Source organism: Hydra viridissima, unplaced genomic scaffold (genome assembly GCF_058129835.1).
Source record: "Hydra viridissima isolate aposymbiotic clone 2 unplaced genomic scaffold, HvirCarnegie_v1 scaffold_9, whole genome shotgun sequence".
NCBI lineage: Eukaryota > Metazoa > Cnidaria > Hydrozoa > Anthoathecata > Hydridae > Hydra > Hydra viridissima.
The window spans coordinates 10,716,001-10,731,927 of NW_028324308.1; the positions used below are offsets into that span (position 1 = coordinate 10,716,001).

The following is a 15,927-nucleotide window of genomic DNA, read 5'->3' on the forward strand; positions in this document are numbered from 1 at the left end:
TTTAGAAATTGTTTTCTAATAAATATCGTTTAAAGCACTAAGTGGTTGGATTATTCGTATCATAGTGATGAAATAGCCAATGTTAACATTTTACTACAGTATATTTGTTGTTACAAAGTTGGTTACTTATGAAGGAGTCGGAGTCGGTTCATGATAAAATCAAGGAGTCGGAGTCGGAACAGCAGCTTACCAACTCCACAGCCCTGCTTTTTGCACTTTATAAATGTGTTCTTTCCCTTAATCATAATTGTAGCACCCCTGAAAGGGAATTTTTAATGGGAACTTCACCCCTTAAAGAAGATTGCCTACTTGTCTGAGCAAGCTAGTAGTAATTTAGAGTTGATTGAAACAAAAATAAAGTTTTTTGTTTTTACTTGATTTTTAATAAAGAGAAAATCTCAGGAAATTTTGATTTATCTTTTATATATTAAGTATTGATCATTTAGTTGGATCTCATTTACATATTAATATTATCATTATCTTTATAAATATATGTTCATTCAAATTTTACTATATGTAAAGAAAGCTGATATAGAGGTGGTTTAGAATGCCTTTGCTGAAGAAAATGCAAAGTTTCAACTGATACTTCTAAAAATAAAGTTAGATAGATATAGGGCTTAAACAAAAAAAAAAAGTTTAATAAAATTTTTGAAACTTTAAAAAAAGCTAAAAATGTTGATCAAGTAAACTGCTGAATATGAAAATTAGAAGATTTTTATCTATAATTGTTTATAGATATGTTTAGAAGAAGTGAGCTTTAAATGCATGCTGAATTAAAAAAGACTAATATTATTTACCTGTTTCCTCTTGCTCTGACTGCTTTGTGTACACAAAACAAAATTTTTTACCCAAAATCTGTATTACATGCTGAAATTAGAGTTCCAGAAAAAACATGTGTAAACAAATGCTTAGTATATATGAAAATAAAAATCTTAAAAAATTTTTATAAAATCTTAAAAATTCTGCTTAATGTTGTCAATCAATCCAGATAAAACAATCACTAGCAACATATCCATAAAGCAAAACTGTTAATTGAGGGTTCACGATTGCAGGGATTTTCGATTTCCTTCTTTAGCATTTTTTTCTAGCAATGTTCTTAAGATTCCATGCTCTTTTATGTCTCCAAGTTAAAGTTTCTACATCTTGTTGAATCCCCTATTTTCTAATGTCTAAACAGTAGATGGCCTGCTTTTTAAAGTGAGGTCAATTGCAAATTGAAATAGTTCAGTATAGTAGCTTTTAAAACTATTTCCCATTATTTGAAAATAGTGCATATAAGTGGATTATGTGAGAACAATAGACTACATTTTTTTCAATAATTTTAATCTTCCACAGTTGCTTTTACTAGAAAAGCAGGCTCAAGTAACTTGGAACTTTATTTTTATTCATGCTAGTAGACAACTGACATTTGTGAGCAAGGTGATAATTTAAGTCAGATTGTCTAAAATTTGTATATGGTGCCAAATGTTAACTGTCTACCAATTGTAAAAGTGTGTACCTTTTTAATAAAAATAGTGACATTTTATTCAAATTAACAATTTAAACTCATGAATTTAAATAAAAAAAGCTTTCATTGAAAAATATTGTTTTTAGATTCGTGTATGGAAAGAGCTTGATTATGGGACTATGTGTGATTCAGAGAAACAGCTTTTGGTTTCTGAAGTGAACCTTCTACGTGAACTTAAACATGAAAATATAGTTCGTTATTATGATAGAATTATTGACAAAGTTTCAACTAAAATTTATATTGTTATGGAGTATTGTGAAGGGGGAGACTTGGCAAAATACATAAGCAAGCATAAGAAAGAGAGGTATGGATAGGCTGTCATAAAAAAGAAAAGTTTAAATAAGTTATATGTAATATTAGTTAGTTAATATTAAGTTATTAATAAGTTAAAATAAGTTATATGTAAAGTATATGTATATGTAACAGAGATTACAATATTCATTATAAAATAAAACCTTTTTTAAGCATATTTGATTAGATATTAGTCTGTAATGTCATAATTATAGTCATGAATTATGTTTTATTTATTAAACAAGTATATTTTTACTGAACACAAAGTGCTAAATACAAAGTTATTATTTAAACTTATAAAGATTTGCCTATTGGATGGAAAGATGTAGGTTTTGAACTCAGTTTCAGATGAGATTTTGTTTATTAGGTAGTTTTTTTAATTCTAAAATTCAGTCAGAAAACCCTCTTAAAATTTACTCCTGAAATCTAACTTTTTCATGGTACTGAATTGAAGTAACACTATTGAAAGTCAATGTAACTTTGTAATGTAACCACTAATTTTTTATAAAACCCTAAAGCTAAACTAAAAAAGTTTAATCAAAGGTAAGAAATTTTTTATTTGATTGAAATTGTTATATAACTGATAAAATTTGAAAGAGGTTGGCTGCAGATATAAGTCCTATAAATTATCTCTACTTATTAAAATGTTAGGAACATTAGGAACATTTTGATCAGTAGAGACCATTTTAGGGGTGCAAGTTAAACTTGCTCAAGTTAATTTGAGTGAACACATTAAGGGTTTTAACCACTTAGTTGCAGAAATGTATAAACTCTAGTTAAATCAAGCATCGATTCTTTTTATATTGCTATAATATTCACAATTAAGTGAACAGTATCACCAAAAAAAAGTGATGTAAAAAGTTCACAAATATATAATAGAAGATTTAAATCTTAAATATTGACAAAATATTTACAGTTCTATTTTTGTTTTGTGAGAGGTGCGCGTTAAGGGGTTAATAGTTTTTTGCCCAGCAAACAAATTCTTTAGATGTCAGCGAAAAATTTCTCCAAAAATTGGTACCACTCTTTCTTTATACAGCCAGTTTTATTACATTTTTTAATAACTCACAAGAACTCTATTATTTCACATATTCTAAACTGTTGTTAAAGTTCTAAATCCTTATAATCTGTAAATTGTACATTTTAAAATGCTACTTTTGCTGTGCAAATTTGGAATCTAAATTACCTTGAACCTTTTGAGATGAAAAGCACCAGAATAGCTTAAAAAAATTTCTGTTCCATATGCTGTTTTTGCATGGCACAGAAAGATTATTTATATTTTTAAAAAAATCTTTATAATCATCGTGTGGACAGGCTTTGCAAATTTTTTACCATTTCTCATTAAAGGCAAAAATTAAATTTATCAAATATCTAAGTGGCTATATCAAAAGTGATCTGATCAATCAGTGGTTAGCTTTTCAGAATCTTCTTAAATATAAGAATATCAAGATTTTCAATATTTCATAACAAGTTTTTGAGCATTTCAAGTAATATTTCACTGGTCACAAGAACACCAATTATATCTGCATTTTTCTTTTGGCTGGTAAAGTCTTTTTTAAACTTAACATATAAGTGTTAGTAATGCTATATTTGCTGACCATTTTATTTATACTTTATTTTAATATGAACTTTCATTAGGAACACCAGAATCAATTTTCTAGTATGGAATTTGAGCTCTAAAAGAAAACTTAGTAACTTTTGAAGTTTTATTAAATAGCACTCCCTCATATGCTACAAGTTTGAGAAAGTGTCTGTTTTGAGCAATTCAGCTAAATTAAGAACATTTTTAATATTACTCAAAAATACCTGTTCTTTTGTTATGATTTTTACTTGTTACTGTCTTGTTGCTGCACAAGCAACAAAACTAATATATTAAACATCCAATAGCAGCAAAGTTGCTTGAAAATTGTCTAAAGTGGCTGAGCCTTTAAATGCCCCAAAATTAAAAATAATTTCATTTAGTTAAATAGCTAATTGAAAACTTCCTAATAGGAAATGTGTTTTATGTTATTTGTTTTTTTAGATCTTACATAGAAGAAAATTTTATTTGGAAAGCTATTTTCCAATTATCTTCTGCATTGAAAGCGTGTCACAATTGTGCTAAAGCTGGAAACACAATTTTGCATCGGGATTTAAAGCCTGCCAACATATTTCTAGATGGAATGAATAATTGTAAGCTTGGGGATTTCGGATTAGCTCGAGTGTTACATCATGATACAAGTTTTGCTAAATCATTTGTTGGTACACCATATTACATGTCACCTGTAAGTTTGTGTTATTGGTTTTTATACTATATTCTTTTATTTTAGTTTCTTTGTTAAATCAAAGAAGACCTTTTTAAATAGTTATATTATTTGTAATTCAAACATGTTGCATATTAGTTTATATCTAGTACATGAATTCTAATTAATATGTTTGAAGTTCATTCTAAATTGTATTCAAATCATGAATTAGTTGTATAAAAGTAGTATACAAATTTTTTACAAGTCACAAAAAGGAGCATCATTTCTTGGTTTTAGTTATACTATTTTGATTTTCTATATATTTATTAAAATGCTTTACAATTAAAAAAAAATTGGTACATTAATGTTTATTTTCTATTAGTTCTTCAAAAAACCATCAAATAAGAACCAATGAAAGTTTTAATTTAATTTTTAAGATATGCTGTTTTCCAATAGTAAGCGTTGCAGTTTAGTTTTTGGATTTTTTTTACAACTAAAATAGTTTTTTGCTAACTTTCTTTAAAATAAATCTTATTTCCTTAAGTTATGAAAATAGAACTTTGCATTTAAAACAACCAGGTTTTTTGTGTGACATGTTTACATTCATATGTAAAACTGTTATTCAAAATTTGTTTTAATTGAATTAATTTGGTTTTTATTCATTAGCAACTCTACATAATGTCTTGAAACAAGCTAACAAAAGGATTGCGAGGTATCGCAATTTTTTTCTGAAATCTCATAGTCTTTTGCATGTCTAAATATACAAATTTTTTTATATTAGAGTTATTTTAAACAACTTATACAGAAATTTTTATTTTAATCTTTATTAATCCTAAAAAATCCAAATAACAAACTGCAATGCTTATCAAATCATACATTTCTGTATCATGTAAAAAAAATAATTGTATTACAAACTTTCAAAGAACAAATGCATAAATAAAGTAATAAAAAACTAGAGTTAACTAAAGTAGGTGCAGTAACTTTTAAAAACAAATTTACCATATATAAAAACCCTCATATGCTTTTTTACTGGCGAGACATTTCTTTTGAATCAATTTAACTAGATTGTAGAAAATTTGGATAGGAAATCTTTTCTAGGTTTTCTAAGTAAATTTAATTAAATCTATGTTAATCCAATCAAATTTATGTTTGACTGCATTCAGATGTAATGATTTGATAATTGAACAGCCCAGTGTATTAATCAATTTCATATTCTTAATTAATCTTTTCATGCAACCTGTTTGATCAGGAGACTTGTCTTATTGGAATCGCCACTATTCTTTTTGATCAATCAGCATGTCTGCTAGTGGAGTTATACAGCTCTTTAGCATTACTGTTAACAAGAGTGTTGGTTAATTTAAGCTGTACATAAGTTACATATATTAGGTGTGTAAATATATATACACACAAACACACATACATAATAACTTATATAACATATATACAGCTTAAATCAACCAACACTTATACAGAACTGTATAATCCCATCAGTAGACATACTGATTGATTAAAATGAATAGTAACAATTCCTAAAAGCTATTCTATTGAAGTTGAAGCATTCCCAAAAGAATTTTATACTAGTTTATTACTTTAAACTAATCACTAAAAATAACTTACTTTCAATGGACTAAGCAGTTTTCTTTTTAAACTACATTAACCTTTTGAGTCCATCTTTAGAGTCAGCATTAGTTCTCTGATAGCTGCATAATTACTTATGGTTTTTTTTTAACAAAATGCTTTCTTTTTGAAAAAATATGTTTTTCAAGACTATGTTAAAGCTTCTTGTAAGTTTCCTTGGATTGGTTTGAACTTCATAAAAATGATAAGACTTTTTTCAGGTAAGAACTCTTCCAAATCCAAGATGATGATGGATGCCATCTGTTTTACTTTTTTTAAAGAACTTTTGTAATACTCAGAAAGTGATAATTGTTTTACTATTTTCTATCACTAAGTCTCCAGCCAATATTCATAATTACTAAGGCAGGAGCCATCTTCCAACCTTAGAATGATAGTTTTTTTTCCTTATTTAGCTGGTAGGAGAAAAACAACTTTGAAGTTTTGATCATTCAAACTTGGATTTACGTTAACATAAACCTAAATTTTTAAAATTGTGTTCTAAGAATGAACAGACATAAATCTTAAATGCCTACATTAGCTAGTGTTCAAGTTATCAATTGTTATAGCTTGGAGAGCCATATGCCTTTAAAAGATACAAAACTTCTGCTTAAAAAGTATCCATAGTTTTATTTAATTTCATTTTTTTTCATTATGTTTTTGCAAATTGCTTTTTAATATAAAGCTGTAATGAAACTGTCAAAGTGTGGATTTTAGTTTTATTGTAATATGAATTTCACTGGAACAGCTCTTATTGACTAGACTGTCAACAGTTTTTTGTTTTTTCACCTCATTAAATCAGGTATGACAAAATAACACAAGGGGATCCATGAAGGTAATGCTTTTGATAATTCACAATAATAATCTCTTTTGTGTAATAGAATACAAGATTTTTAGTTTGATTTTTGAGATTGAGTTTTCATATTTTCTGTTATGTTATAGTTTAGGAAGTTTACTAAGGGAGATTTTAGTTTTAAAAAAAGTTTGTGTGGGATTTTTTAGTCAAATGTCATATTTAGTCAAAAAAAACTTTAGTTATGGTGGAATGAAAAAAAGTAATGCTTCAGGCTTTGGTTGAGGTTTTTAGTTGAGATTTTTGGTTAAGGTTTTTTGGTCGAGGCCCTTTTAGATTTTATTAAAGTTCTGTTCAAGGTATACAATTTAGGTTCTGGGATTAACTCTTCTATAACAGTGCTTAGCTCCTTTTTGAGTTACAATATTCTTGGGTTAATTCCATTCTTAAATTCACACATTTCCAATCTTGATTTCAAGCTTCTTGTGTTTACTGTAATTGTAATCTAGGGAACCAAGTGCTTTCACCAGCATTGACTAGCAACTCTTATGATTATTGTGAGAGGGTCAATATTTTTTTAATTGACTATAAACTGGTAAAATTTGTTCTTAACTTTAAAAATATTTTTTTCTTTGAAAGAAGTATATTCAGTTCAGTTGTTTTAACTTCTCCTTTTTTAAAACACTTCCTTTAATACTGCTTTGCAAAAAATATTTCCTTGATGTTGGGAGAATTCTAAACATTTAATAACCTTCAAAATCTTTCCAAAAGAAACTTGACAAAGTACTGTCCAGTCACTCATGATTTTTACTAATTTTTTACCAATTGTTTTGGTATCCACAACACGTGTTTTGTTCTACAATTCTACTCACCGCACTACCTTTTTACTACTACCCTACCTTTTTACACAAAATGTGTGTAAAAAGGTAGGGTTTTAAATTTGAGTACTTGATAAATTCAGCCAAAATAACAGTTGGGTAATGTTGGTACTTTGATGCATTCTGATGAATGGCAGCAAGTGATTTTGAAGGCACTGTTCATGTTAATACCACCATTGATTGACTTGTTTCACTCAAAGAACTTGCTTTTCTTACCACATGAACAAATCATCTACCAGACAAGGAACCTTTCCCCAAACTTTTCAAGGCTAGCTTTATCAAACTGAGATTTTGTGACAGAATCTTTTACCTGGTAGCTGCTTAAAGCCTGATTTGATCTAGGTTTTGTCATCAATGATTAAAAGTTTTTTAACTTCTTGAGATGTTGTTTGCAGAATAACTTCTCAAGACTTTAGAAAAGCCAGGAGTGCATCTCCTGGCTTTTCTAAAGTCTGTTTCCTAATGATTTTGAACACTGTAGGACTTAAGACTGTTTGCATAATTATATTGCCCAATTGTTGCAGAGGACAAACCAAGGTGAAGAAATTAAAGCTTATTATTTTGTAACATTATATTTTTTATATTTTAAGAAGATTTAAGCATTAACCATTTTTATATTTTAAGAAAATTTCATATTTTTTCTCTTTAGTTGTAACTTGCAAACATTGTTTTCCTATTCAACATGCAACTATTGTAGTAATTAGATTTAAAATGGGGATTAGGTACTTCAAAATATAAATTTTACTGTAAAAAAAACAACTGACTAACAGCCTATATGGAGAACTCTCGAGAAACTTGTAGTTTTTTTTATTCTGAGTTAAAAAATCTATACTAATATTTAATTATGTAGGAGTTAGTAAACCGATCACACTACAATGAAAAATCTGATATTTGGTCACTTGGATGTTTGATATATGAACTCTGTGCTCTTGCACCACCATTTTTAGCAGCAAATCAAAATCTTTTGGCCTTGAAAATTCAGGATGGTCATTTTAAGCCAATCCCGGCACATTACTCAAAGGATATACAAAGAATTATTGAAAAGACTCTTACAGTTAAAGTAATTATTGTTTTTTTTAAATTTATTTTTGTAAAGAGTTATTTTATTTAGTGTTTTAAGTTTTTATATTGTAATGTTGGAAATCATAATAAAAGATTTTTGGTTTTTTGGATCTTAGGAACTTTTAAGGCCATCAATAGAAGATATACTTGAGAGCCAACTTTTAAAGAATAATGTGAGATCTCTGCCAGAGTTTGACAAGTGAGTTAGTTTTTAAAAGTGTTTTAAGACACCTTGTATATAATTGTAAAAAAATAACCTTAATGATAAATTTTTAAAATGCAACACTTTTATTTCAATTTTTTTAGTATGAATAAAATTTTTTAAAAAAGAAACAATAAATTGTATGTTACTTAGTATTTTTGCTATTGCTAGCAAGTCTCTAAGTAACAAAGTTCTAATAGATTTTTTTAAAAATCTATATTTTGTTTTGCTAATACAGTTAGACGCTTCTAGCATTTTTTTGTACATAACATAGTTATTCTTCTTTAGTATATTGAATAATAAATTTTAGAATGACTGAGATTGAAAATTAAATATCATGAAAAATATAAAGTTTGTTTTTTTGATTTTTTTTTTTTTTTTTTTTTTTTTTTTTTTTTTTTAAACTTTATTTAAAAAGAAATGCTGGAAATAGACACTTGAGAAAGAAAAGTGTCCTTAAAAAGCTTGTAAAAAGTTAAGGAGGAGCATCAAAAATATAACAAAAGTATAAATAATTGTTGATTTTGACAAAATGATTTACCACTGTGTTAATGAAGCTGTCATGTTTTATGTGTATATGTGTGTAAATACACACTGCAGGCCAAAAGAGTGAGACTACTACAGAGGTAAATATGTAGTTTTTTACAAATTGTGGTGTTTTCTTGAAAGTAAAACTTTTTACACCAGTAAAGCTGTCTATGAATAAAAAATGCAAAATGCCATTTCTTTTATTTATCTTTACTTCTAATGAGATGTAAAGATGTCTGGGGAAAGTTTTATTCTTTACCCTACAAAGTCTTTTCTAAAAAATTCTTTAAGAGAGTGATTTACAATTTTTTTTTTCGAAATTTTTGATGCCATCACTAAATATCTCCAAAAATGTTTAACTTAGAATATTCATATTTTGGTTTTTCTAATCCAAAGCAGGCTTGCAGAGCCGGAGCCAGAGCCGAAGGCGGGAGCCGAGGATCCGATAGTTTTTGCAGGAGCCGGAGCCGAGAAAAACTAGTAGATCCCGGCTCTCAAAAAAATTTTTTTTTTCATTTCAAAATTATTCAATGACCTAAAAATAATCTTGTATTTTTCTTTTCTTCTACAGCAATATTTATACTGTAGAATCTCTCTAATTCTTATGGGGAAAAATTAAAGTTCGAATTAGACAGATTTTCGAATAATAGAAAGTTGGTTTTTCTTAAACGCATTTCACAGTGACTTTGCATTTAATCGAATTACGGAGGTTTTCGAATTAAGGAGATTCGAATTAGAGAGATTGTACTGTATAAAGTTGAATATATATTTGGAATTTTTCTGCAATTTCTGTTATTTGTAAATTGCAACTATGAATGATAACGTAGAAGGCGAGAGGTTATATGATGAACTGAAATGGTTTGCTTATCGCGAAGAGGATGACGTGTTTTTTTGTCAAGTTGATATTAGTGTAGGGGAGGAAGTCGGCAAACTTTGCGGTGCAACATTCAAAATGCAGTACGAGGGAAAAGACAAACGGAAAAAAAAACCCACCGCCAACATGAACCGCCATTTTGTTAATAAACATTCGACACTTGACAAAAATTGTTCAGGCAAGAGAACAGAAACTGAAGAAAGAGAAGGCAGAAAAGGAAAAGAAACGCCCCTCATCCGTTTTTGGAGGAAATCAGGGTTCGACTAGTGAGACGAGAAAAGTACAAGCACCCATCGATCGCTTTCTCAACAAAGTTACCATCACAATTTCAAAAGAGGACTTCAAGAAAGGCATGAACATGACGATTCTTCAAAACGGCGTCCCCTTTAACGTATTCAGCAGTGAAGGAATCAAGATTTTGACTGGCGATTTGGCAAAACATTTTGGCTTGAAAGTCAACCGGGATTCTGCTCGAAGTCAAATCATGGCTTTGGCTCAACAAAAGCGGGCTGAGTTAAAAACCAATCTACAGGGAAAGCTGGTTTTTTTGAAAGTTGACGGAGCTTCAAGACATAATCGAAGCTTTCTTGGCGTAAATGTGCAGTTCTTCATGAATAGTGAAATCACTCTCAAAACTTTGGCAGCAGTTGACAATCATGCTAGACACAAGGCAAAAGAAATTCAAGAATCTCTTGAAGGCGTGCTGGAATCGTATGGCATCAGGAAAGAAAATGTCCTCGGAATTACGACTGATAACGGATCGTAATTCATGGTGAAAATGGTTGGAGACTTTGGAAAGACAGATGAAGGTGACGTCACTGACGAGTCTGCTGAAGAACTTGCTGGCGTTGAAATCGAAGAAGGTTGAGGTTGAAGTTGAAGGTGATCTACCGGATGCTTATATCACTAATGACGACAACGACGTGTTTGAACAGCAGAGGCCTTACTTCAACGAAATATCGAAAAACATGAACACCATTAATCTGCAACGTTGTGGTGCTCACACCTTGCAGCTGGCTGTTAAAGACGGCTTGGAAAAACGAGGCATTAAGTCTCTGGTTGGCAAAGCTCAAGATGTAGCAAAAGCTTGTCGAACGTCGAAAACAAATGAATTTTGCAAACAACACAAAACTAAAAAGGTGCATACAATATAATCGCAAATTGTAATAAATAAAAATGTTTAAATGAATATTACTAAGAATCTGAACTTGAGTTTGAATTTAACATTTGTCAATTATGCGTTTTCAAATGTTGAAAACATTCAAATTTTAAAAAAGTTACTCAAATTTCCCAAATTTACAGGTTGCAATAATGGACAATGCAACCAGATGGTCCAGTACATTCAACATGCTCAACCGACTTCTTGGGATCTGTGATGTCCTGAATGCACTGGAAGCGGAATTTAAAACCCGTGACTTTACGCTTCTAAATTACGAGTGGAAGCAAATAGAGGAACTTGCAAAAATCCTCGAGAAACCAGCAGTCGCAACTCAACAATTCCAGAGTCAGGATCTCACGCCTGGGAACTTTATTTACATTTGGGAAATTCTGAAGGAGGAGCTAGTCTCTGGTGAATTCAAGACGTCTGATTTTGGGAAGAGTATCAGGGATTCAATGGTGCATCGGGAATCACTTTTGTTCGATAATCCCTTTTTTTGTGCTGCTGTCTTTGTAGATGTGCAATATCAATGCTTTCTTGGAGAAGAGCAACAGGTTTTTATCTTTGTTTTCAATCTATCTTTTTTTTAAACAAAAATTGGAATTTGAAGTTACGTACTTTTAATGAAATTCAAAATACTGTGTCATTTAACTTTACTTTTTGACATTCAACTTTCCTCACTGCAAGAATAAGATAGATTATAATTTGTTTAAAATTTAAAAACATTAAAAATACTTTACAATATTTCAGTTGATTGCTGAAGACACTCTGTGGAAGATCCAGAAAAAGCTCAATGAACAAAAGAAGTTTAAAATCGAGGGGAGTGGAATTGGTTGTTATGGAAATGACTCTAGCAAGAGTACTGGAAGCGGTTCGGAAAATGAAGAGGAATCCGAGGAAATGAGTCCCAGAAAAAGGATGCGAATTCGAATGGAACGCGCTTGGAAGCAAAAAAGCGTACAGTGCAGACAAGACGTTGTTAGTCATAAACGATTGGAGGAAAAAGAATTCCGAGAGGCTATTCAAAGTTTGCCAAAGCTTGCTCAACAGATCATGAAGAAAAAGGATGATGGAAATTCGAAGTGCGAAACTGTTTTGGACGGAATAAAGCTGTTTCCCGAGTTGATCCAGAAAGCATGCCAGATTGCTTCTGCTCTTCCTATGACGCAAGTAAGCGTGGAGCGGGTGTTTTCTGGGCTAAAATTTCTGACTTCGGACCAAAGAAGTCATATGGAATCGGATTTGATTGATAGCATGGTTTTTCTTCGAATGAATAAAGAGTACATTTGACTTTTGAATGTGTATTGATGGAAAAAAAAAATGAGAAAACGTTTTGAATTTGGAATTTGATGTTAAAAAATTTTGTTGAAAAAATTTTGTAGAAATGACCAGGCAAAGGCATAAATTTGCAAGTACGAAATGAAAGGGTATATGAAAGGGACTGATTTTTCAAAAAAATGTAATAGTTTATTTTTCATTCATTAAAAAATTTATGAATAGACGGCAAGCTATACTTTTAAATCTTATTCTTCTATTGACGTGATGAGGAGCCGGAGCGGAGCCGGGAAAAAAATTGGGCGGCTCCGCAAGCCTGATCCAAAGTGTTCCTAATAAAACTTGTTATGCAAATATAGAGTTTTAAAATGTGACTTTTTTGAATTTTTGACCACCAGATTCCGCACTGTACATTAGTTAGCAGAAATTTCTTATAAATTACAGTAAGCTATGAAGTTAAAACATTAAAAGCATTTTTATTACTTTTCCATTTTCATAATTTAATAAAAGAAGTATTTTATTGGTTTTAAAGTATCATAGTTCTTCCAATATATTTTTTGTAGTAAATGATACATTATGCTACTATTTAAGATCTTTAAAACTTTTTTTTTTTCTAAAACATTGTCTATGACTTGGAACAGCTAAAAGATTTGTCTGCTTGTAATTTTGTTGGTTATATGGTTGTTGGTTACAGCACAGGAGCTTGAAAGATTTGTGATGACTTTCTTCCCTAAAAGCTCAATTTGATGGCTTTCTTCCCTAAAAGATAAGCACAATTTTAAGCAGCTCACAATAGTCATTTCAAGCGGTTGCTGTTTTTAGAAATCAGTCAGACTGTATTAGAATATCTGTATAGAAATGTCTGACTGGAATACTGTATAGAAATCTGACTGGAATAACTGTATAGAAATCAGTCAGACTGTATTAGAACTGGTTGTGTCAAAACTCATTTCACAGAGAAAGTTTTCCAAATCCCGTTTTTTGATGGCGCTGTAGAAAGAATGAACCTCAGCTTTGCAACTTTTTATAAAGCAAAGTAATATCTGTAAAATAATTTTTCAAAAAATACTAGTATTCTATTCATTAATTAATGATTTAAAATAAGGAAAGTAGACAATGGCATAATCAAATATGTAATCATTAATTGATTATGCAATATTTATTTAGTCAGGTTTGTTAGACTACAAGTACCTGCAGGTATCTTTGGAATATCTAAAAGTTTAGTCTGTCCTATCATTGTAACAAGAATAGGTAACCTGCTCACTTTTTCCATTCCACCCAAATCAAGTATCAGCTTCCCATCCCAGTGTGTTGTAAGGCCGGTGTTTAGCTTGAATTATTTATCAATTCTGAAGGCAGTTTCTTGTTGGTGTCCAGTGTTGACATAGGATGGTTGACCTACCTAAGGATAGTGATTCATGTCCTAAAACCCTTTATGTCTCAATGATAATCATCATCTTCAGGTTCAAAGCTTTCTTCTAAATCAGCACTGCTGCTCTCCAATGCAGCTGTCTTTAGCAAAAAAATTTTGTCAAGTTGGGATCAGCATAGTTGGTTTTCAATTTTCTCAGCTTTCTTCCTTTGCTTTTTTTGTTGCTGTAGTAGCACTTTATCTTCTCAAACCATGCAGCCATGATGTTCCTTCTTTATTTGAAATTCCAGGAAGAGTTTGTCCTCTTTATTTGAAATTAGCTGCATGAATTCAGAATGTAATATGTTGAATAATTCTTCAAATCTAGCTGAAAGTGTTGATTCATTAACTTTCTGAGTCTAGGTCTGATGTCTCTTGTTCTTTTTCAGACACTTTTACTCTTAGAATAATTGCTCAATCTTTGCTGCTTTTCTCAATAGTGTGTTGCTGCTTTTCTCAATAGTGTGTTGCTGCTTTTCTCAATAGTGTGTTGCTGCTTTTCTCAATAGTGTGTTGCTGCTTTTCTCAATAGTGTGTTGTTGCTTTTCTCAATAGTGTGTTGCTGCTTTTCTCAATAGTGTGTTGCTGTTTTTCTGATATCCAGCCTTAAAACATTGTGATTATGGAGATAATATGCAAGAACCTGTTTCCCTGAGAGCAAATTTACTCCTTTCAATACTTTTATTGATATGATACTGATAACTTCTACTTTCAATACTGATATTGATTTCAATAATGATATAGCAGGGCTAATGAGATAAATTTGTGAATGCAAGGCATATGCATAATCTGAAAATGCAAATAAAAATTAGACAATTATTAATTATTATTTACACATAAATTTATTCATCACACAAATTTTATATTGAATAGTCACTCAATCATTATTCATAATATTTTACTAATTAGTACTTAGTATTTTACAGTAAGTAAATTCTAAAATTAAATATCTTAATTTATAAGGAATAAAAATATTTCATATATTTAGATTATGTGCCTTTATTGCTGATGATTATTTGGCAGTTTTAATTAAATTTTGTTTTTTTAAATAATCACGGTTAGCTTGGATCACAATAATGCCAAAATGCATAAAAATGCTAAGGATACCTACATAGAAAATAAAAAATATTTATTTCTCTTAAAACAGAAAAACTGTGAAAAAAAACCAAATATTTTTTATATTGACTAAGATTATTTACTTAAAAAATTTAGATAACTAAGATAACTGACCGTTAAAATGTTCAGAGGGCAGGTCTGAGGAAAATCAATTTTTACATATTTGGGTTGTTTTGAAACAAATTTTTATAAAATAGTTGCAGAGGCACAAAAAGAGAAAATCTTTATCAAAAGTTTTCTAAAAGTGTTGCCCATAGTCTTACCAAATTTTTGAAGAGAGAAATGTTATGAAGGGCAGAATAGTCCTTTGAAGAGCAGTAAAAATCGTTTGTAGAACTGTCTCATAAAATAAGATCTCTTGTAAATTGTCATTAAGTGTGACAAGTATCATTGATTTAAGTAGTTATAAGCATGTTAAAAGTTGTAATTGTTAACAAGTATCATTAATTTAGATAAATATAATTATGTATGTAAGTATGTTAAGTGGATTGTTATCCAATATAAATTTAGGTTAAATTTTGTAACAGGCAGAGCTTGATTAAGTAAAGTTAGATTTAGTGAATTAACACAATGCCAAATCAAGCAAAGGTTCATGATGTAAATTGAAAGTTTGTGTGCTTGCTCTGTCTGAAAAAATGTTTGAGACAGCTTACTGTTTTCCAAGCAGATTGAACATGCCAACTGTGTAGTATGCTAACTGTATTGCACAGAAAACAAGAGGGGAAAGAAGTTGAACTCGCTCCTTTGTTTGATTTCAAGTCAATACAAGTGAGGCTTGAAACAAGAGGCATGATGTGTTATTGCCTAATCTGCCAAATTGGTCATTCAAAGCTGCAAGAAAAACATCCTCATGAAGAGCAAACCACCATTGAGAAAGAACCAAGTGTGCGCTGCACAACATGCCTCAGCCCTTTAGGAAAAGGTTTGCCTCACCATTGCTCTCAAATAAAGTACAGGGAAAAACTTCAATCTTTAGCAGCAAATAATGCCAAAGC

General features: G+C 30.2%; 2 protein-coding genes across 4 annotated transcripts in view; both read left to right on the forward strand.

The window, feature by feature from the left end:
* Positions 1–15,927, forward strand: part of LOC145185910 (serine/threonine-protein kinase Nek2-like) — a 40,699-nt gene that overhangs the window by 10,085 nt on the left and 14,687 nt on the right. For all 3 annotated transcript variants that reach the window (XR_016455426.1, XM_090097308.1, XM_090097309.1), the window contains exons 2-5: positions 1,594–1,811; positions 3,822–4,062; positions 8,156–8,365; positions 8,484–8,566. Coding sequence is in view for 2 of the 3 variants with exons in the window: in XM_090097308.1 (XP_089953434.1) it covers positions 1,594–1,811; positions 3,822–4,062; positions 8,156–8,365; positions 8,484–8,566 (752 nt within the window). In the remaining variant the exon portion in view is untranslated. The remainder of the gene's footprint in view (positions 1–1,593; positions 1,812–3,821; positions 4,063–8,155; positions 8,366–8,483; positions 8,567–15,927) is intronic.
* On the forward strand, positions 8,947–12,641 carry LOC145202438 (uncharacterized). The gene is made up of 3 exons (XM_090097301.1): positions 8,947–11,110; positions 11,274–11,684; positions 11,881–12,641. Exons 1-3 carry the CDS (start codon positions 10,775–10,777, stop codon positions 12,418–12,420), a joined length of 1,287 nt encoding a protein of 428 aa, XP_089953427.1. The 5' UTR covers positions 8,947–10,774; the 3' UTR covers positions 12,421–12,641.

Bases quoted from the DNA above. Each gene is read 5' to 3' on its own strand.
- LOC145202438 (XM_090097301.1), top strand. From the start codon at position 10,775: ATGAAGGTGACGTCACTGACGAGTCTGCTGAAGAACTTGCTGGCGTTG. The intron at 11,111-11,273 runs GTGCATACAATA...CCAAATTTACAG, and splicing joins AACAACACAAAACTAAAAAG to GTTGCAATAATGGACAATGC. The intron at 11,685-11,880 runs GTTTTTATCTTT...ACAATATTTCAG, and splicing joins TTCTTGGAGAAGAGCAACAG to TTGATTGCTGAAGACACTCT.